Source organism: Thalassophryne amazonica, chromosome 4 (assembly GCF_902500255.1).
Source record: "Thalassophryne amazonica chromosome 4, fThaAma1.1, whole genome shotgun sequence".
Taxonomy (NCBI): domain Eukaryota; kingdom Metazoa; phylum Chordata; class Actinopteri; order Batrachoidiformes; family Batrachoididae; genus Thalassophryne; species Thalassophryne amazonica.
Genome location: NC_047106.1, coordinates 97,827,512 through 97,851,661, shown reverse-complemented (window position 1 = coordinate 97,851,661; position 24,150 = coordinate 97,827,512). Strand labels below are relative to the sequence as shown.

At 40.2% G+C, this 24,150-nt stretch overlaps 1 protein-coding gene across 2 annotated transcripts in view; it reads left to right on the top strand.

Annotated features, from left to right (window-relative positions):
* The window catches only part of stx1a (syntaxin 1A (brain)), a 436,006-nt gene extending 425,278 nt beyond the window's left edge, over positions 1-10,728 (top strand). For both annotated transcript variants that reach the window (XM_034168312.1, XM_034168313.1), the window contains one exon: positions 9,853-10,728. In XM_034168312.1, coding sequence (XP_034024203.1) covers positions 9,853-9,930 — 78 coding nt within the window. In that variant the 3' untranslated portion in view covers positions 9,931-10,728. The remainder of the gene's footprint in view (positions 1-9,852) is intronic.
* The last annotated feature ends 13,422 nt before the right edge of the window (positions 10,729-24,150 follow it).

Sequence of the window (24,150 nt, the reverse complement as noted above, 5' to 3'; positions counted from 1 at the left end):
ATATTCAGACTCCGCTTCAGACACACCCTCATTTTACGACATGGAAGCCGGGAAGACGGCAATGAAAAAGAACTCCACCAATCACGATGCGTGCCAATAGAGCGTCAAAAGCGGCTGTCGTATCAATTGTTTTGTAGTATATAATCAATAAAGTGTTACAGTGGTCCCTCATTAATCGCTGGAGTTACGTTCTAAAAAATAGCCCGTAATACGCAAAACTGCGACGTAGTCAGCGTTATTTTTTATAATTATTATAGACGTTTCAAAGCTGTAAAACCCCTCACTACACAGTTTATACACTTTCTCAATCAGGCATGAACATTTTCTCACTTTTCTCTCATGTGTAAACACTCTCAAAGTTCAAACCTTAATAGGAAAATAATACCAAACATTTGTTTGAGAAATAAAAATAGAACGTTTTCCTATAAATAATTATGATGGCATTTAGAACTAACGAATTAATTTGAGGTCGGACACATAAGAAATTATTAATAGTGACTCACCAGTATTTCACAGATCGCGCCTCTTCGTCCTGGCGCTGCACTTTTTCCCCACTCACATCTCGCTGCAGCAGGTGTTTGTTTCCGTGTGACAAACACAGTTATGAGTAGTTGGCGCTCTTTTCTCTTCTGAGCAACAAGATTCTTATAAACAGATACGCAGAACACAGAACACTGTAAAAAAAAAACAAAAGGCATGCAAAATTGGACTAAATACTCCGCTAGACTCCGAGGCCACGACAGGCGATCGGCGTTATAGCGAGGGACCACTGTATTCTCTTTTCACATGTCAATAATTCTTGACATGTGGAGGGATATTTGCTCGCTCAATTAATAAGACACGCCTAATCTGTCAGATTTCTTTATTTTTTAAATGTATTTCTGTATTGAATTTATTGTGACAACCGAATGGAGACGAAAAAACCTGATTGCAGCACAGGCGAATTAAGGGAATGACGAAACTACAGTTGTTATTATCAATTTCATTGTCTAAAACAATCACACCACATGAAGTTAAGCTCAGCGCTGCTCTGGCTCCAGGCTCGAAGTCTGGAGAAAAAGGCGAGCAGCGCTTTCTTTGCAGTCAGCGCTGTGGCCACGGATCGTGCTCAATAACAATCCCGCAAAGGCGGGATTTGTATTGATTATTATGTAGTATAATCAGGAAAGTGTTATTTATGTAACATATGCATTAATTTGTATAATGCACTGTTTATCATGTTGATCATCTTCATTTTTATGTGGATTCCAGCGCTGGTTCATTTTGGTGTATAATTTACGCCACCTCTTGACCTGGTGTATATTTTCAGCGCAGCGTACGCCAACGACCACATTGATAAATGCCAAGTAGCGCAGCCGTTTTGGCGTACACCCCATATATGCTCAAATATCGCCGTACGCAACGTTGATACATGAGGCCCAATGTCTCTAATATGGAGGTCAAAAGACAACATAGGATCAAAAATTACCCCACAATTCATCACTTTATCTGTATGATGTATAACATACAAACCTAAGCTAAGCGCTAGCTGATCAAATTGATGCTGATACCTCGCTGGACCAAGAACCATCACTTCAGTCTTACCAGAATTTAAAAGTAGGAAGTTACTACAACCCCTGGCAAAAATTATGGAATCACCGGCCTCTGAGGATGTTCATTCAGTTGTTTAATTTTGTAGAAAAAAAGCAGATCACAGACATGACACAAAACTAAAGTCATTTCAAATGGCAACTTTCTGGCTTTAAGAAACACTATAGGCAATCAAGAAAAAAAGATTGTGGCAGTCAGTAACGGTTACTCTTTTAGACCAAGCAGAGGAAAAAAATATGGAATCACTCAATTCTGAGGAAAAAATTATAGAATCACCCTGTAAATTTTCATCCCCAAAACTAACACCTGCATCATATCAGATCTGCTCGTTAGTCTGCATCTAAAAAGGAGTGAACACACCTTGGAGAGCTGTTGCACCAAGTGGACTGACATGAATCATGGCTCCAACACGAGAGATGTCAATTGAAACAAAGGAGAGGATTATCAAACTCTTAAAAGAGAGTAAATCATCACGCAATGTTGCAAAAGATGTTGGTTGTTCACAGTCAGCTGTGTCTAAACTCTGGACCAAATACAAACAACATGGGAAGGTTGTTAAAGGCAAACATACTGGTAGACCAAGGAAGACAAAGCGTCAAGACAGAAAACTTAAAGCAATATGTCTCAAAAATCGAAAAATGTACAACAAAACAAATGAGGAACGAATGGGAGGAAACTGGAGTCAACGTCTGTGACCGAACTGTAAGAAACCGCCTAAAGGAAATGGGATTTACATACAGAAAAGCTAAATGAAAGGCATCATTAACACCTAAACAGAAAAAAAAACAAGGTTACAATGGGCTAAGGAAAAGCAATTGTGGACTGTGGATGACTGGCTGAAAGTCATATTCAGTGATGAATCTCAAATCTGCATTGGGCAAGGTGATGATGCTGGAACTTTTGTTTGGTGCCTTTCCAATGAGATTTATAAAGATGACTGCCTGAAGAGAACATGTAAATTTCCACAGTCATTGATGATATGGGGCTGCATGTCAGGTAAAGGCACTGGGGAGATGGCTGTCATTACATCATCAATAAATGCACAAGTTTGTTATTTTGGACAATTGAAAGGATGTTTGGGGATGATGAAATCATTTTTCAAGATGATAATGCATCTTGCCATAGAGCAAAAACTGCAAAAACATTCCTTGCAAAAAGACACATACGGTCAATGTCATGGCATAGGGTCAATGTCAATGAGCAGATCTGATTTGATGCAGGTGTTAATTTGGGGGATGAAAATTTACAGGGTGATTCCATAATTTTTTCGTCATAATTGAGTGATTCCATATTTTTTTCCTCTGCTTGGTCTAAAAAAGTAACCGTTACTGACTGCCACAATCTTTTTTTCTTGATTTCTTATAGTGTTTCTTAAAGCCAGAAAGTTTCCATTTGAAATGACTTTAGTTTTGTGTCATGTCTGTGATCTGCTTTTTTTCTACAAAATTAAACAATTGAATGAACATCCTCTGAGGCCGGTGATTCCATAATTTTTGCCAGGGGTTGTAGACATCCAACTTTTCACTGATGCAAGGCAATCTTCCAAAGATTTTATGTGAATGAGATTACCAGCAGTTATTGGCATGTACAATTGGGTGTCATCAGCATAGCAATGAAAAGCAATCCCAAAACGGCGCAGTATATTCCCAAGGGGTGCTACATAAAGGGAAAAATGCAGAGGGCCTAAAACGGATCCCTGCAGAAACCCAAACTTCATATCCCTAAGATCAGAAGAAGTGCCACTGCACAACACACAGTAAGAACGACTAGACAGGTATGACGTCAACCATGCAAGGGCAATTCCCGTAATCCCAAATTGATTCTCCAGTCTGTCGAGTAACTAATTTTAATAAAAATAACATATTTAAATGTGGGAATTCCATAAGGAATATTTTTTCCTTCTTGTGCTGTCTGCAGGAGTAGGTGTGTGTGCAAATCCATGAGCTTTTAAAATGACCGGAAGTTACCTTTGACCTCTGGTGATGCGCACACATGTAGCATGCACGCTCACAACCAAAAAAAGTCTTCAGAGGTGTTATCTGGTTTCAAAAACAGCGTTTTTAGATGTACAATTTCATTTCTTGCTAACCTTTACACAATATATGAGAAACATCATAGATTTACACAGAAATAAGTCATTTCACAGTGTTTTCTGCCAACTTGGTTTTTCTGTTTAAGCGAACAGCCAAATGATATCGCTGTGACTTTCTGTACCCTGATTTTCTGTTACCATGTGTTTCTTAGCATCCTTTGCACAAGAATGGGAGCCCCCACGAGATCTATGACATCACTGTAATAGACTGTATGGGTCGCTGCCCTAAGAAGTTCAAGGCTGTCTGTTCTTTAACCGTTTTTCCCTTCAGGGGAAATATTTATTAATTTTTTTCTAGACAACGTGAATGTTGATCATATAGGCAATGTAATATTATGAATCCCCTGTTTAAAGGCCAATAAATAAAATTATAGTGATGCTAAAGAAAATTATTCTTATGATTTAAGTCCTAAAAAGCTCAGTGGCGGTATGCTTTTAAAACATAAATTGCCTTTGAAAGATACAGTTCTGTTCTTTTAGTTTACAGTTCTCTCCAAAAACGGTTGCACTTAGTAAATTGGTGATAAAATAAACTGGGTAATAATCTGTAAATTGGTGTCTAGATTCTCTTCAGTAGCCTTGCTCACATATTAAAAATCCCTGTGTATCCCACTTGAGATTTCACCAAATCATACATGGCCTTACTGGCAGTGGGATTACAGCACTTGAATTATAAAGGGAGTCTTACAGAAATGTTACTTGGCCTTGTCCTGCAAAAGTGATGCAACAATGTTTACAGAGGTATCACATCTCCAAACATATCTTCCATGGAGATACATTAACTATACACACACATACATACATATATATATACTGTATATAGGGTGTCCCAAAAACACTCGGTTTGACCCTTAAATGCTACAAACTTAATCACTTATGTTTCTTTTTTACTTGCAGAGACCCTGAAGTTTATGTTGATGCCAACAGACCAAGAGTGTCAAACAGGTGCAGTGACTTTATGCTAGGCTGATGAAATGCAGGGCCAATATTGACACTGGTATGAAAAACCTCAACCTTTCAGCTTTCTATCCAGCCATACATTTATTTCCTAGGTATATGCTTTGACCATTTTCTTTGCTGATAAAATGTTGCATATTTTTTGGGACCCCCCTATATATATATATATATATATATATATATATATATATGTGTGTGTGTGTGTGTGTGTGTGTGTGTGTGTGGCATGAAGAGATATGTTTAGAATTGCATGAACAGAACAACTGTCTTTGAAACTGTGATTTCAACTTTATTGTGATTCTTTTACCTGTGTCGCCGAAGGCACAGCAAGTATAAAAACACTTGCCTCCATATGTGTTGTGTGTCTGTGTGGCCAATATATGCAGGATATCTTGATAAAGACTTTGTGTATCAAGGTAAAACTTTATGTACAAGGTCACCAAACTAAAAACTCAGGCAAATTTCACATTGGGCATGTTTTCATTCAGTCTGTGGTCACCAGGGAGCCAAGTAGCAAATATCGTGTACATGATATTGTGACAAAGATTTGTATATCAAGGTGAACCTTCATATACAAAGTCACCTCACTGAGACCTTCGACAGGTTCAGTGTTGGGAGCACTGCAATTCTCAGTGAGACCATCAGAAACTTAGTGTACACAAGGACTTGAAGAATTGTGAGAATTGTGATGAAACATGCTACTGTAGATCATACTTTACAAGAACCATGCACATTTTTGCTGTTTGGCTCAGCGACACAGGCTAGAGTGAGTATTGCCCTTGTTCTAAACTGCCTTTTGTTATCACTGTACTCTAGGTAAAGTGTAAGCAGTGATGGTTTAAAAGAGCTGCTACGGTGACTGGAAATTAATCTACATCTCTGCCACAGTGGTGTAGATGAGGAATATAAACAGACAGGACTTAATGCAAATTACTGACAGTGGTTTAAAATTACAACATTTAATATTTATATTATATTTTATATCTGATAATAGATTCCAGATTGACTTAGATTCTTCCAGGGTCCCATCATCCCCTGCTTGCTCAGGGGGTTCCGGTCTGACTCACCTGTTGTAAATATTGAAAATGGCATCACTGCTTATCAAGCGTAAAGAAGACAAACAAAAACCAGCATGAAATACAGTCACCGAAGGCATTCAAACATAAGTTAATGTACATGCAGATTTATTTATTTATTTTTATCCCTCCGGTAAGAAAAATTGGGACTATAGCAATCAGCATATTAGTTTTTCCATTTTCGCTTGTTAGTGTGATATCTCAAGAACCAGTTGATCAATTTAAATTCATATTTAGCAGTGTACTTGGGTGATCCCCCAACACCAGTCGATTATGGTGACCTTGGCATTAATTTCAAAGTTACAGCAAGATATTGTCATTTCCACCCTTGTTAGCACGATATCTCAAGAGCCAATTGACCTGTTTCATTAATATTCAGCATACTTGGTGTACTTGGGTGACTTTGTATTACTGATTTGTGGGGTCCAGGGGGATATGTCATCTCCTGATGCCTCTTGTTTCAAATCCCTGGAAAAATCCCCACCCAGGATACGTGCCATTGATATTCCCATTCCAGAAGGTCTTTAATTTTCCAATAACTGCACGGAAACAACAACTTTCCGTGCGACATCATGTTACCGCACAACCGGACCGGATCATGGGACCCTGAAACAATCTACTGATTGTTGACAAAACAACTTTCCTGGATCAGCGTTAGCTAGTATGGTTAATTTAACAGCTGATTCAGTGATGACAAAATTTACTTACAAATTGCAAAATTAATCAAATTACACATCTCTGTCAAGCATAAAACTGTTTTAAAGAATGGTGCCCAAAAATAAATAAATAAAAAAACAAAAGCAGTTTACATCTCAACATCTCAAATTACCTCACGTCATAGTATGTGAAAGTTCTCCATTTGCCGTTGTACATCTGCTGGGTGCGGTGGGTAGTTAATCTAATGGGCTTGTCACACCTTGATGATTTGGCCAGTGTACACTGAAAAAATACTTGGACCAGCTTAATTGAACTGTGTCCGTTGGTAACATCTGAATGAATTAAGTTCTTTGAAATTAAATTAAGTTATATTAAGACATGTATTAATCTAATTTAGTATTTTAATTAAAAAAAATTAATTTAGGTGTTACCAACTGAAATAATTCAATTAAATTGGTTATTTTTCAGTGTATGCCAACAGCCCTGTTTCCACCGGTACGGGTCGGAGTGGTTAGGTTTGGATTGGCTTGCATTTCCACCACCAGCAGTATCCTTTTGTCTGGTAGGTGAAGCATGTAGATGTTGACATGCACGTCATAGAGCGCTTGTACACTGTCATACAGCCTCGCTCCACACAGACGCCAAACAGAGTACTTTAACATTTCTAAAATTTTATTTTATTTTTGTCTTGGTGGATCATGGGATTTATTTTTATCGCATGCAAAATGCTGAAGAATCGACTGACGTCTGTGGTAAATGCTGCCGTGAATGAATGAGGCGCTGTTAGTCTTTCAACTTTAAAAAAAAAAGTTAGTTTTCTTGCTGTGGGACAAAGCGCCAGTGTTATCTGGTTTAGTCTGAGAAACACATCAGAAGCAGACAAAACACAGAGTGACTGCTTTTAAAACTATGTTTCTTCCACCGCGACAAGGAATTAAAGTATTTTCAGACGTCATTTTCCCAAATAAAGACACTTTATGTGGAGTACGCTTTAAGTTTTCTTCAGGCTGTGGTGATGAATCCCACTGAAACAATGTAACAGGTAAGATTAAGTCTTATTTACTCAGGGTGTCAATGGTCTGAACTGTTCACATGAAGACTGCAGCTTTCAGTTGTGGAGTGAATCAATGCACAGCGGTGTGGTAGCGGCACCCTTTTGTAATGGTCCATAATTTTGGGAACCATGCCAAAGGGTGCCAAAAAAATGGTATGGTACAGATTGGTTATTTTGGGACCCATTCTGGATGTGGAAACACACAATACGTCATAGCTGACACATTCAATAATACCCCTGTCACACCTTGATGATTTAGCCAGCGTTTGCTGACAGTATTAAAAAACTCTGGCATACGTCTAATATGTTATGGGTAAGTTTTGTGTAAGTTAAGAACATGTTCTTATGCACATGCACATTGAAGCATGCTGATATACGTCAAAATGCACCGAGCACCTCGAAAAATTTTAGGCATGCTTAATGCCGCGTTCACACCGGACGCCACGCGACACTACAAATTCGCATCCCTCACCTGGCGATGGACGCGCCACCATTGCCCGGTGTGTCACTCTGCTTGAGCCGCGTTCACACCAGATGCCACGCGATGCCACAAATTCATCATTTGCTGCAGGAGCTGTGTCTGGATGACAGCCACTTTCAGCGGTACTTCCGTCTCTCCAGGACCCAGTTTGAGGACCTCCTGTCCCATTCGCGCACGCACATGTGAACAATTTTAAAAAAAACAAAAAAAACTGGCTGCTGCTGCTCACTCTCCCATCAAACTCTGTCATAATTGTGTTATAAACCAGTCACCATTTGTTTTATTATACATCTGTGTAGTTAATAAAATTATCTTCACGGACGATTTGTTCACGCGCACACGTGAAAAAAAAGAAACTGGCTGCTGCTGCTGTGGTGCTGCTCGCTCTCCCCTCAAACTCTGTTTTAATTGTGTTAAAAGACAAAAGGGACATAAGTCCTGCTCACAGGCTGGCTGCCAGAGACAGGACATGTCCACATCAAGTATAAACTCCAGACATCTCCACGTCACTACATATCCAGTCCCTGATTGGTCATTGTTGCACGACAAGACGAAAAAGTTCAAATTTTTCAACTTAGGGAAGAGGGTGACGCGATGCAACGTGATATCGTGCCACAAACGCACCAATCTCTGAAAATTGCTTTATTTGCATCACTTTATTCGCGTCCATCGTGTCGTAGGTAAGTTATGCGATTGTTGACAGACGTTTCTTGTAAGTTACTTATAAGTCAAAATACGTCCATTAATACTGTCCATTGATTGGCTGAAAGCTGCAATCCTCATGCAAAAAGACTGTTTCAGTGGAGTAAATATAAAGCCTTAATCTTACCTGTTCATTTCAGTTTCATCATCACAGTCTAATGAACATGTATCCACACAAAGCCTCCTGATTTTGGAAAATGACATCTGAAAATACTTTAATTCCTTGTCGTGGCTGAAGAAACAAGTCCGTCTGTGTTTTTTCTGCTCCAGGTGCATGTCCCAGCTGGCACTTAGCGCTGCAGCGCATCATTCATTAATGTCCCAGTGTTTATCACAGGCATCAGTGATGAAATTAAATCCCATGAGCCACAAAGAAAATAAATAAATAAATAAAATAATGTTAAAATGACACTGTTTTGCCTCCGTGTGGAGCAGAGACGCAGCGCGACACCGTGCACACATTCGATGATATGCTTGTCAAACAAAGGGTTCTGCCTGCAGTGGAAACGCAAACCAAGCCAGACTTAAATGTTCCGACACGTATAATACGGCACAGCACCGACCCGAACAACTCAGTGGAAATGGGGCTGTCGGTATACACTGGCTATATCGTCAAGGCGTAACAACTGCATAAATTATTAGACATATGCCCGCATGGGCTAACATTTTTAGCAGGGTCGGCATACGCAGGCTAAATTGTGAAGGTGTGACAGGGCCATAAATTCTGTGGTTATCCGGAGCAAGTCAAATACTTCTGTATATGTCAATAAGCATTGGAGATAAGTTACACATAGGTTCAAAGCACATTATCTCAATGTGTTTCGACTTATGAGTAACTTACCAGTAACTTGTGTCAACAATCACATAACTTACCTACAACTTATAGCCCACGTATGCGAGACGTATGAGCCATACACTGACATACACCGAAAATATTGTGCATGTCAAACATTTTTTGACGAACCCGCCGTACTATGATGTATACCAGCATGCTTCCACATGCTCTTAACTTATACAATACTTACCCATAACTTATTAGACTTATACCAGCATGTTACACGTAGTTTAATACATCAACATAAATATAATTTGCACAAAGAACTACTTTCAGTCGCCCCAGCAGAGCTTAAAACCGACACTACTTAAACTTCCTTTCTTCACAACGTAAATGATATTTCTAACTTGTTTTCCTCTCCTTCCTTTTTGCTGCCTTGGATGACTGTTTTACTGTTCTTATTCACAGAAGAAAATTATGATTCTTATATGCTGTGTTATTGTGGGAATTGTCATTGCTTCCGTTGTTGGTGGAACACTGGCCTAAAATGCCAACCGACCAGAGACGCAGCAAGTAATCTAGAGCAGAGCAAAAACAGAACAGACACTGATGTTCAGTTTCCAGTTTTCCTGAATGCAGTCTGTTACGTGTATTCGCACAAGGTGTGTTTCATACTGTACCATATATTTTACATGCAGTGTGCAGGGCCACAGGTGTTTTCGCATGAGTTGCTATTTTGTAAATGTGTGGTGCTGCAAAACGTTTTTCTGAGTGTTGTCAAAGATATCTTTCCAAAAGTGATTCTTGAATGAAAAAGTTACAAAATTATATGTAACACTATACTAATACATTCCAACATCCAAATAAGATGTTTATTCGGTTGTAATGTCTGTTTTGTGTTGTACAATGAAGTAATAGGCCACGTACTTGCAATGTTTTCAAAGCCACATTATCTATACTATGTTTATTTGCTTTTTAGTTTAATTGCTTTCTTTGGCTGTAGTCAAATTTAACTTTACCTGATGTTCTCTACCTCCTTTCAGAAACCCTGCATGGTTTAGTTCTGTGTATAACAGTGTTTTGTTGCAAAACGGAAAGAAGACAGCTGTACAGATGTTGGTTATTATGCTCTTGGAATCATCACACTGCCAAACTTTTCTGCCTAAGTGATGTAGTCATAACTTCTAGTCAAGGAAGCTTTGTTACTCTTATTACCTGGCCTTATCAGTTGTGCAGGATATGACCATCGCTCCATTGTTGAGTGTGCCTGAGTGCATGCATAGTGTGAAAGGGCGTGTGTGATCATTGGTGGCTACATGTTTGAATGAGTGCGAGTTATGGGATGTTTGCTACTTAACCACTGTGTCCTTGTTTTGTATATATATATATATATATATATATATATATATATATATATATATATATCTTCGACACTGCCAGTATGTTCTGATCAACTAAGATGCCCAAATGGAGTCTAGTCTATTTAGTAATTACTCTCTGTAATTTATAAAATCTTATGTCTTTTTATAAACCCGAGCTTTAAACTGTTGTCATGCTACTCTTTGGGTAATTTGATGAGTAATCTTTGATGAATCAATGAAACATTTTAGCATGAACTTAAAGTAGCTCTTGTAAATGTCATGTCCGTTTCTGGCAACACATCAGACATGAACAAACTGCAACCATGTTGCCTATTCAACTTGTTGCCTTTGTGTTGTATTGTGATAACATGGTTATGTTGGAGTATTTTTTCAAGTAAAGTTTGTCTTAAAATCCAAAGAATTGTTTGTGCTTTTCTTCTAATACAATAAATGCATTCATACTGTGTTTATTTGCATCTTACATGTGTTCATATATAATGGGTTCTTCATTTATTTATTTTCTGTCACTTATCCGAGTCCAGGTTGCAGTGACAGCACATCAAGCAGCTCAACCACACTTACCTATCCTCAGCCAAGTCCTGTAATTCTTCCCAGGGGATCCCAAGGTGTTCCCAAGGGCGCTGGGAAATGCAGTCCCACCAGCATGTCCTGGGTCTTCCCCAGTTGGCTGTGCCAAGAAGACCTCCCAAGGGAGACAACCAAGAGGCAGTCTGGCCAGAAGCCTGAACCAACTCAGCTGTCTCTTTCTGATGTGAAGAAGCAGGCGTTCTCCTCAGAGTCCCTCCCAGATCGTCGTGCATCTCACCCTGTCCAGGAGTGTAAACTCAGATACCTGATGGAGGAATCTCATTTCCACCGCTTGTATTTTTTTCAGTCGTAATGCAAATTTCATGTCTGTAGATGAGGATAGGAGTGTAAATCAACTGGTAAATCTGTATAACATCAGATGCTCCCCCTCCCCCCCATTCCGACTATCAATCTCGTGCTTCAGTTTACCCTCCGCGTGGGGGAGTACCTCTCCCCTGACCGAGAGGCAACAATTAATCCTTTTCCGACAGAGGACCATAGTCTCAGAATTGGAGGTGATGATTCTCATCCCATTCGCTTCACATTCGTCCTCAGACCTGCTCAGTGCACATCGGAGGTCACCGCCTGATGAAGCCAACAGAACCACATCATCTCCAAAAAGCAGAGCGGCAAGTCTGAGGTCAGTAAACTGGACACCCTCCAGTCCCTGACTGTGCCCTGAAATCACATCCATGAACATCACAAACTGGATTAGTGACAAGGGGTAGCCCTTGCGAAGTTCAACACCCAAGAACAGGTCCGATATAATGGAGAGAATGCAGACACAGATCCTACCTTGGTCATACAGACACCAGTTTGCACATTGCAGAGGTTCCAGTACCTGCAACACACCAGAGCCGCCAAGACCTGGTGCCCCCAGGTGGCCACCGCTCGAGGCTGTCGGACCGGTACTGCTGGCAGGAGCAAAAACAGGTTAAGGTGGGTGTGTGTACACCCAGCAAACAGTCAGCAACTCACAGTTATCCTCTTGGAGGAATAAATCCAGATACTCCCAGAGTGCAGAGGAAAAACTGAAGGACGTGCAGTGTCAAAGGTTATACTCAGTAAGTCAGAAGTGAGGAGTGGAGACGCCAACTCCTCCAACTTCCACAAACTCGGCTACAAGCTGCAAGTCACAACTGCAAAGACTTCAGTTACAATGAATGTGCGAACGGCACAAAACGGCTGAGATAGTTTACCTGTGGACACAGTGATGAGGTGATGAAGTGCAGCTGATGACAGCCTAGTGGTGCACACCTGGTGGTGCCACAAGGCCAGTGCGCCCTCTTCTGGGCCAAAGGTGCCTGCATAGCAGAACGCCATCTGGTGGTGGGCCAGCAGTACCTCCTCTTCAGCGGCCCAGACAACACTTTCCTCACTCTTCTTCTTGCACAGTCACTCAGTTTTTGAGAACTGTCAACTCCACACAGATTTACCATAAAGTGCCATACTGTTTGTATTTCTTTGTAATTAATGTAAATAAAGTCCGAGGCATATTCAGTGGCAGCTTTACCATCAGAGAGCCTCGTCCACAACTACCACAAAAGATTCCAAGCTGTCAGTGATGTTAAAGGGAGCAACACACAGTATTAAGAACAGGGGTATGTAAATATTTGATCAGGGTCATTTGGGTAGTTTATGTTGTCATTGTGATTTAAAAAGAGTAAACACAGTTGTTTGACAAAAAAGAATGGCTTCACACAACCACTAACCATGAGTGAAAAAAAGTTTTTGTGTTATTCATATTCTCTGAACAATGGCCAAGGTATGTAAACTTTTGACCACAACTGTATGCTGAGCACAGACAGACAGACAGACACAAAGTCTTCCCAATACCCAATGGCCATATTTTGGCCTTGGAAAAAAATGACTGTGATTTTTAAAATTTATATACATACATAGACACACACACACATATATGTGTGTGTGTGTGTATATATATATATATATATATATATATATATATATATATATATATATATATATATATATATACAGGGTGGGCTAATAAAATGTTGCCACTTTTTTTAATTTGTACAATTTCAAAAATAACAAAGATTTCTTTTTCATTTTCAGGAATTTATATTCCTGAAAATGAAAAAGAAATTTGGAGAATCCCTCTTTAGATGTGTGGCAATGTCATCACAAACTTCAATGTGTGTGTTGCAGCTGTAATCCAAAGAAGAGCGTGGATTGAACATGTCATCAATTATTGAACTGTGCAAAAAACAAGAGACAAAGTGGGAAACCTTTGGTATGAAATGTTAATTTGATGCTTCTGTTACAAGTCTGTAAATAAATTTTTCGAATAAGTTCTCATTTCAAAAACTTGTGTACGATCAAAGAGTGGTAAAAAATTTTTTTGGTCAGTTTTGCAGGTTTTCCCACCTACAAAGAATGTAGAGGTTTGTAATTTTTATCGTAGGTACACTTCAGCTGTGAGAGACAGAATCTAAAAAAAAAAAAAAAAATCCAGAAAATCACATTGTATGATTTTTAAATAAATAATGTGCATTTTGTTGCATGAAATAAGTATTTGAACACCTACCAACCAGCAAGAATTCTGGCTCACACAGACCTGTTAATTTTTCTTTAAGAAGCCCTCTTATTCTGCACTCTTTACCTGTATTAATTGCACCTGTTTGAACTTGTTACCTGTATAAAAGACACCTGTTCACACACTCAATCACACTCCAACCTGTCCACCATAGCCAAGACCAAAGAGCTGTCTAAGGACACCAGGGACAAAACTGTAGACCTGCACAAGGCTGGGATGGACTACAGGACAACAGGCAAGCAGCTTGGTAGAAGACAACAACTGTTATTATTTATTAGAAAGTGGAAGAAACACAAGATCACTGTCAATCTCCCTCGGTCTGGGATTCCATGCAAGATCTCACTTTGTGAGGTAAGGATGATTCTGAGAAAGCTCAGAACTACACAGGAGGACCTTGTCAATGACCTGAAGAGAGCTGGGACCACAGTCACAAAGATTACATTAGTAACACATGATGCTGTCATGGTTTAAAATCCTGCAGGGCAGCAAGGTCACCCTGCTCAAGCCAGCACATGTCGAGGCCCGTTTGAAGTTCACCAGTGACCATCTGGATGATCTAGAGGAGGCATGGGAGACAGTCATGTGGTCAGATGAGACCAGAATAGAGCTTTTTGGAATCAACTCCACTTACCATGTTTAGAGGATGAGAACTTCTTTGTCTTTCGGCTGTTCCCGTTAGGGGTCGCCACAACAGATCAATCGTTTCCATCTCACCCTGTCCTCTGTATCTTCCTCTGTCACACCAACCACCTGCATGTCCTCTCTCAGCACATCCATGAACCTCCTCTTTGGTCTCCCTCTTCTCCTCCTGCCTGGTGGCTCCATCCTCAGCATCCTTCTCCCTATATACCCTGGGTCCCTCCTCTGCACATGTCCAAACCATCTCAATCTCACCTCTCTGACATTGTCTCCAAACTGTCCCACCTGAGCTGTCCCTCTGATATGTTCATTCCTAATCTTGTCCATTCTTGTCACTCCCAAAGAGAATCTCAACATCTTCAGCTCTGCCACCTCCAGCTCTGCCTCCTGTCTTTTTGTTAGTGTCACTGTCTCTAAACCATACAACATAGCTGGTCTCACTACTGTTTTGTAAACTTTCCCCTTCACTCTTGCTGATATTCTTCGGTCACAAATCACTCCTGCCACCTTTCTCCACCCACTCCACCCTGCCTGCACTCTCTTCTTCACCTCTCTACCACTCTCCATTACTTTTAACAGTTGACCCCAAATATTTAAACTCATCTACTTTCACCACTTCTACTCCTTGTAACTGCACTATTCCACTGGGCTCCCTCTCATTCACACACATGTACTCAGTCTTGCTTCTACTGACTTTCATTCCCCTTCTCTCCAAAGCATATCTCCACCTCTCCAGACTAGACTCAACTTGCTCTCTACTCTCACTACAGATCACAATGTCATCTGCAAACATCATAGTCCATGGGGACTCCTGTCTGATCTCATCTGTCAACCTGTCCATCACCACTGCAAACAAGAAAGGACTCAGAGCTGATCCTTGGTGTAATCCCACCTCCACCTTGAATGAGTCTGTCATTCCAACTGCACATCTCACCGCTGTCACACTATTCTTGTACATGTCCTGCACTACCCTAACGTACTTCTCTGCCACTCCAGACTTCCTCATACAATGCCACAACTCTTCTCTTGGCACCCAATCATAAGCTTTTTCTAAGTCCACAAACACACAATGTAACTCTTTCTGTCCTTCTCTGTACTTTTCCAACAGTATTCTCAGAGCAAACATTGCATCTGTAGTGCTCTTTCTCTGCATGAAACCATATTGCTGCTCACAGATCTTCACCTGTTTTCTAAGCCTAGCTTCTACTACTCTTTCCCATAACTTCATGCTGCGGCTGATCAGCCTTGTTCTTGAAAATAGGAACCAGCACACTTCGTCTCCACTCCTCAGGCATCCTCTCACTTTCCAAGATTTTATTAAACAATCTGGTTAGAAACTCTACTGCCATCTCTCCTAGACATTTCCATGCCTCCATTGGAATGTCATCTGGACCAACTGCCTTTCCACTCTTCATCCTCTTCATAGCAGCCCTCACTTCTTCCTTGCTAATCTTTTACTTCCTGATTTACTCTCACCACATCATCCAGCCTTTTCTCTCACTCATTTTCTTTATTCATCAACTCTTCAAAATATTCCCTCCACCTTCTCAGCACACACTCACTTGTCAGCACATTACCATGTGCATCTTTTACCACCCTAACCTGCTGCACATCCTTTCCAGCTCTGTCCCTTTGTCTGGCCAATCGGTACAAGTCCTTTTCTCCTTCCTTACTATTCAACTTCTTGTACAGCTCGCAATATGACTTTTCCTTTGCTTGTGCCACTTCTCTTCTCGCCTTACGCCGCATCTCCTTGTACTCCTGTCTACTTTCTTCATCTCTCCGACTATCCCAAAACTTTTTCGCCAACCTCTTTCTCCTTATGCTTTCCTGGACCTCTTCATTCCACCACCAGGTCTCCTTGTCTTCCTTCCACTGTCCAGATGTCATACCCAGTACTGCCCTAGCTGTCTCCCTCACCACATCTGCAGTACTTTTCCAGTTGTCCAAAATTGCTTCCCCTCCAACTAGTGCTTCTCTCACCTGCTCGCTAAATTTCACACAACAGTCTTGCTCCTTCAGCTTCCACCATCTGATCCTTTGTTGAGCTCTCACTCTCTTCTTCTTCTTTACCTCTAAATTCATCCTACAAACAACCATCCTATGCTGTCTAGTGACACTCTCTCCTGCTACCACCTTACAGTCTGTGATTTCTTTTAGCTTGCATCTCCTATAAAAAATGTAGTCCACCTGTGTGCACCTTCCTCCACTCTTATGTTACCCTGTGCTCCTCCCTTTTCTTAAAGTAGGTATTCACCACAGCCATTTCCATCTGTCCTTCCCCATTCCTATCCTTGATACCATATCTACCCATTACTTCCTCATCACCTCTGTTCCCTTCACCAACATGCCCATTGAAGTCTGCTCCTATCACCACTCTTTCATGCTTGGGCACACTCTCCACCACCTCATCTAACACACTCCAGAAATCTTCTTTCTCCTTCATCTCACAACCTACCTGTGGGGCATATGCACTGATGATATTCATCATCACCCCTTCAATTTACAACTTCACACTCATCACCCTGTCAGACACTCGCTTAACCTCCAACACACTTTTAACATACTCTTCCTTTAAAGTGACCCCAACACCATTTCTCTTCCTGTCCTCACCATGGTACAACAACTTGTACCCACCGCCGATGCTCCTGCTCTTACTTCCCTTCCACTTGGTCTCTTGCACACACAATATGTCTACCTTTCTCCTCTCCATCATATCAGCCAGCTCTCTCCCTTTACCAGTCATACTACCAACATTCAAAGTCCCCACTCTCATTTCCACCCTTCTAGTTTTCTTCTTCTCCCGCTGTTCGTGGCAACGTTTTCCTCCTCTTCTTCGTCGTCTTCGCCCAGCAGTAGCCCAATTTCCACCAGCACCCTGTTGGGCAATAGCACCGGTGGCGGACGTTGTTAACCCGGGCCGCGACCGATCCGGTATGGGAATTCGATTCTGAGTCTGCATAGTTGGGTTGGCTTGTTTTACGCTGGATGCCCTTCCTGACACAACCCTCCTCATTTATCCGGGCTTGGGACCGGCACTCAGAATGTACTGGCTGCACACCCCATGTGGCTGAGTTGTTTAGAGGATGAGAACAACCCCAAGAAAACCAACCCAATCATGAAGCATGGGGGTGGAAACATCATACTCTGGGGGCTGCTCTTCTGCAAAGGGGACAGGGCGACTGCACTGTATTGAAGGGAGGATGGATGGGGTCAAGTATTGCGAGATTTTGGCAAACAACCTCCTTCCCTCAGTAAGAGCATTGAAGATGGGTCATGGCTGGGTCTTCCAGCATGACAATGACCCCAAACACACAACCAGGGCAACTAAGGAGGGGCTCCGTAAGAAGCATTTCAAGGTCCTGGAGTGGCCTGGCCAGTCTCCAGACCTGAACTCAATAGAAAATCTTTGGAGGGCGCTGAAACTCCAAACCTGAAAGATTTGGAGAAGATTCTGTATGAAGGAGTGGATCAAAATCCCTGCTGCAGTGTGTGCAAACCTGGTGAAAAACTACAGGAAACGTCTGACCTCTGTAATGGCAGACAAATGTTTCTGTACCAATTCTTAACCTCTGTTTTTCTAAGGGGTCAAATACTTATTTTATGCAATAAAATGCAAATTAATTATTTAAAAATCATACAATGTGATTTACTGGATTTTTTTTTTAGATTCTGTCTCTCACAATTGAAGTGTACCTACAATAAAAATTACAGACCTCTTTTATATATATATATATATATGGGTGTGCTGTGGCTTTGCTGTGCTGAGTGTGCTGTAGAAAGAGATTAAATAAAGAGATGGCTAACACATATACAGGGCTGGAAATTTGAATCTGCCAGGTCATACTCACAGCCGGCTATTTTGGGGGTACTTTTCAGTTCAACTTTTAAACAAATGGTACCAGTTTGTTCCCCATGTCATGAGGATTCAGAATATATATAACTTTTAGGGCTACATATTATAGTTTGGAAGTTTATCCCGGACAGACAGAAGTGGCAGCATGAAAAGCACATGGTACAACACTGTATGGTCTTACATAAATGGCTATTTTGGGGGTAATTTTCAGTTCAATTTTTTAAAAAATGGTACCAGTTTGTTCCCCATGTCATGAGGATTCAGAATATATAGAGTTTTTAGGGCTGCATATTATAGTTTGGGAATTTATCCCGGACAGACAGACAGACATAGCCCTTTATGTACCAGCGCTGCCCGGGTTAACCTGTTTTAATCAAAACAATTGCCCAACATTTGTTTTTGTAATGCTGATGTCTTACAAATGTAATATTTAATGGGCTAAAGTTTGTCAAGCAGAACTATAAGAGGTGGACTCCCCAAACTAAGTGGAAATACTTTGTTAAAAGACAAACACATTTGAAGTCCATGCAGAATTTGTTTTGCAATCAAATTTATAACAAAATTACACACAAAAGATAGGTAACAGTAAATGTAAATATCAATGAATCAAAATTGAGGTAGTGGTGTATTTCACTGTTTTACATTGCAATTTTACGAACATAAAATGGCTTTAAACAGCAAATGTAAATATTAGAATAGAGAAATATTTCATGAAATTCAATTTCTGACCATTAGTTTTGAAGAGCCTCATGATAGACAATGTTCTTGTCATGCCACCTTGGGAGTGGATGTACAGCTGTTCTGAGTTACCAACCCTGGAGCAGCCAACATACAACTGGCCGTGGGAGAACACAGGGGCTGTCCCTGAGCCTTATTGTTGGACATTGCAAAGCTGGGTTTGACTGGGAACTGCAGACGCCTGAACTCAAATGGCATGTCTGATGGGATAAGTGGAATCTTTGGTATAAAGACATCTTCTCCCTTGGCCTCGCCTGTCATTACTGTGGCCTCCAGGACTCTTGGTATCAACTTCTTAATTGTGAGTCGCGTTCCATTGCAGAGTTTGGGTGGGTCGAGATTCCGCAGCAGCATGACTGCGGCACCAACTTTGAGCACCAAGCTGTGTGGTGGGAGACCAGCTGGTGCCAGGCTGTTAAGGAATTAAACTGGGTAGTTAACCACCTCATCTGGATTGGGCACTGTGTCAATTGACATGTAGCTGAAGGCCTGTCCTGGAAGCTGGGCCAGACACTTAGCATTGATGTCATCCACTGCCAAGTTCTTTGGAGCAAGGATAGCATGCTCGCTCAGCCACTTGTGGTTCTGGTAGTTATGGTGGAGGTTTGGAAAGACTTTGGCCACCAACTCACATATGTCATGAACAGTGTGACCAAAGGACAGCTTGACCTGGTCATCCAGAGTGTCAGGCTGCCCAGTAACCATAAAAGATAAATAGATAAAGACAATAGATTAAAGCATTAAATTACTGGTTGCCCAGTAACCATAAAGAATTAAAGTGAAAGTTCTTTTTGTCTAAGATTTCTAGCAATGATTAAAGCAGAATTCTGTAACAGATTAATAGATAAAGAGAATAGATTAAAGCATTAGTCCAGCAACCATAATTAAAGTGAAAGTTCTTTATGTCTACGATTTCTTGCAATAATTATATATGTGTGGGTGTGTGTGTGTGTTATCGATTCGGCCGGGGGGTTTCCCCCCCAGAGTCCCCACAGCAGATACAGCCAGATCCGCATTGGTATCTGCACAGAATCATAGGCTTCTGTGGATGTGAGTGGAGAAACTGAAAATGGTGCAGCATTTGGCCGGTGCATCTCCATTCACAGCTTCATGCTTGAGTGGAGAAGAAGATTGGAAAACAGGAAAACTGATTAAATCTAGGCTCCCATGTTCTTTCTGGCAACCTCAACTGAAATTTTGCACGTTCCTATTAAGAAGTCTTCTCTATACCACTTCATTGTGAAGCTGTACAAGTGGTGATGCAGCAGACAAAAGTTGCAGTATGCAGTATGCACTGGGATTATTTATTTTTATATTGAATTTTCCATATAATCCCAATTTATTCGGATTAGGGGCTGTGGGAATATGGATAGAATTAAAAAAAAAAACAAAAAAAACCAAACTGCATTACACTCAATGTCAGTACATTTTAAATGATACCACAAAAAACAGGTTCAGAAATGCCAGCCCCCAAAAGAAAATGAAGTAAACAAAGTGACATGATTTTTTTTAAAGCAGACCTTCCCAATAAAATTTGTTCCTCAGAAGTGCAGATGAGCCCCGGCACAGCGTTACAGAAATGGATGTAAGTTTCTCCTGTAGTGGTTTAACTGAGGAGTTTTAGCAGACAGGATTTAACAATGCCAACTACTGCAACTGGTTTATAAATTTTTATATGATAATAGAAATTCTAACTTGCTTGGATTAATGGTTGTTGATATGGCTGATTTAACATCTCGTTCCGCAGTAAAAATGTACTTCCAAGGTTAAAACAGTGTGCTTGAGACCAGAGGATCCTGAATTAAATTCCCTGTCAGATAAGAAAGTTAATAAGACACACTGGGCACCACGTCTCTCCTGGTGTGCAGCGAAACATCATGCTGACATTGGTGTCAATGTGAGGCATCGCATAGACATGGTCTGTGGAAATGCAATCATTTAGCTTTCAAAACATTGAGGCTTGATATTTTCTTTTTGTTATTTACTTATTTATGTTCCTCTTTATTATTTTTCAACATGCATCTGCTCCGACACTGACAGGGTCCAAAAAACGTAAGGAATAGTCAATAAAGCAAAAGGCCAACTGAAACTTTTATTTGAAAACAAAGAGCAAGATTACACAAATGTTACATGGTGCATTACTGCCACCTTCTGTTGCAGTATGGCGCAGATTGGTTTACATACACCTTGGTTAAAAACTTGCAGTGTTCTCTTACTGCACATATTCGATGTGATTAAACTCTGTGTCTATGTTGTCAATTACAATGCCTACTTTATTAGCAAATAGTTATTTAAAATTACAGTTACAAAACATATTCAGTTTTTTTTTTGTCAGATTTTCTACTTTATTTTACATACACCAAGTAGAATGCCTCTTCAAATAGTATAGAAGATAGCAAAAAGTGATTAATTGTAAAAGCGTCTGAATGACTAATTGCATCATTCACAGTTAAATGAAGAATTTTTAGCTGTATTTATGGGCCTACCTCCAGAACAAGTGCCTTCTTGCATTGAAGAGTGGGGGCAGGGGATCTAAATTAACATAGGGCCACCCAAATTTCACTAAATAGACAAATTACTGAAATCCAGTCATTATGATGTGGGTTTATTTTAGAAACATCTCGTAAAATTATAGCTCATTTTAATGAAGAGAACATGTTTATCTGGAGGAATTCTATAGTGAATGTTTTATTCTCTTTCTGTCTGAAGGAGTTAAGTGCATGTGCACATCTGTAAGCTTTTGAAAAGACCGGAAGTTACCTTTGACCTTGGGTGAAGCGTACGCACATAGCATGCACGCTGACGTCTGTGAGATGTCTCGTAAAACACTTCAGAGGTGTTATTAGGTTACAAAACCAGTGTTTTTTGGTTTCAGAAGTGTTTACTTTTAACTAGCTTATACATACTATTGTGGAAATTGCGATGGATGAAAGAAGGAGCAACAATTTTCAATTTTGACAACGCAACGGTGGGTTGCTTATTTCTCTCTTGGTTCACACAACACACAGACTTTATAGAACAGCTCGGTGTCGCCCATTACCCACACAGGGGTCCTGAGGGGAAAACATCAACGGGCCAAGACACTTTGGTATGTGCTTCACACATCAGCGTTTTGTCACATACATAACAGGAATAAACATCGCCCATTACCCATGCAAAAGGTTGGGTAGGATTATTTTGAAAGAATACATGTGGATTACATGTATGTACTCGTATGTACATACATTTGGATTACTTGTAATCTGATTACTTTTCGATTACATTTCAAAGTAATCCTACCCAACCTTGCCCATGCAAGGGTCCTAATGGGAAAACATCAAAGGGGACAAGACACTTTGATATGCGCTTCACACATGAAAACAGGAAACACTCTAACCACAGGTGCCAACACTTGGTAAGGGGAATTATGTCCACAGTGTCCATTAAGTGTTGAATGTCCACCACAATATATAAGAAACATATTAGAGTTACACAGCGGTTTTGGAGTTTTTTCCACCATGTTGGATTAGCAGCCAGAGAGAGATCAGCCAGTGATGATATGGTGTCTCTCTACTCTGACTGGCTGTCACTGTGCCCTTCCCATAATCCCTCATACAACTCTGGGGAAGCCCCCGTGTGACGTATGACATCACTGTTATAGACTGTAATGGGTCTCTACCGTCGCTGCCATAAGTACTTCAAGTTCGTCTTTTCTTTTGAATATTTACCCTTCAGGATAACTTTTTAATTTATTTCTAGACAATGCGAATTTTGAGCATACTGGCAATGTCATATTATGAATCCCCTATTTAAATGCTGATAAATAAAATTATACGAAACATAAAGTGAGGTCAATGAAATGACATGGTGAGATTGTGAGGAGCTTCCAGAAATGTGAGAGGCAAATAAAGAAAAATGTTTTACATGGCAGAAGGTCAAGAGGGTCCTGGAGGGTCAGTCTGGGGAGCTTCACAACCCAGAAGCTGAAGGGTTTTAGCCATGGTAATGCTCCCCAGAACCATTTTACTAAAAAAGTCTGAAAGAACTAAATGAGATGGTGAGAAGCTTCGCTCATTAATGTTGGCAACATAGGCATATTATTTACTCTTGTTGTAAATTACATTGATCATTCAATAAATCTATCAATCTCGAGAATACAGAAGTTTCTGTTCCTGATACTCTACTTAGCAATGATATTTTTATGAATACCTTTAATAAACCCATATGTATGTACCATTAAAGGCTACAATAGTTTATCATTAACAAATCATGTTAGTCTATTTAAAGTACCTTCATCTCGAGACCTTCATACACTGAAGCAATTTTGAGCCATGGTGTATCACATACAATCGACACGATATATTTCACTGATCTCTATATATTACTGGATAGCTCAGTGGCCCACACACTCAGTACAATCCGCTGAAGCAAACTGGTGACCATCTTGCCACTCCCAACTTATGCAGACCACACATAGACAGCTTAGAACGTCAACAATTTCAAGTAATAACTGAGCTGATTCTCTCATTTATATATTTTTGTTCTTCGGATAATGTAAGATTGATTCCTTCTAATCTATGCCTGCCATGATTAGCGATTTGATTTATTTTCTTTATTTTATTACTTTGACACTTTCTTCCCTTCTATTCTCACTCTCTCATATCTCACTGGGACAAATACTCTATTCTAAAAATGATCATTCTTTAATCAAAGTTTATACAAGTGTTGTGGAATCATCAGCAAGCTTTAGTATATATATATATATATATATATATATATATATATGTGTGTGTGTGTGTGTGTGTGTTGGTACCATATCATGTGCAAAAGTAGGTAGATAACAAAAGTCATGATGGATAACACAGAAATATTGTTTTTTTTTTTAAATAGTTTCACTAAAATAATAAAACACCATTCAACTAGCTACAGGAGAGTTAGTTTCCCTGCAATGACAACATTTATTACAGACAGTTCTATGAGCTTCAGTCTAATATAAGTAATAAAGCTTGTAGCAACAACACCTAAAGCTCCAAAACTATGCACAAGTA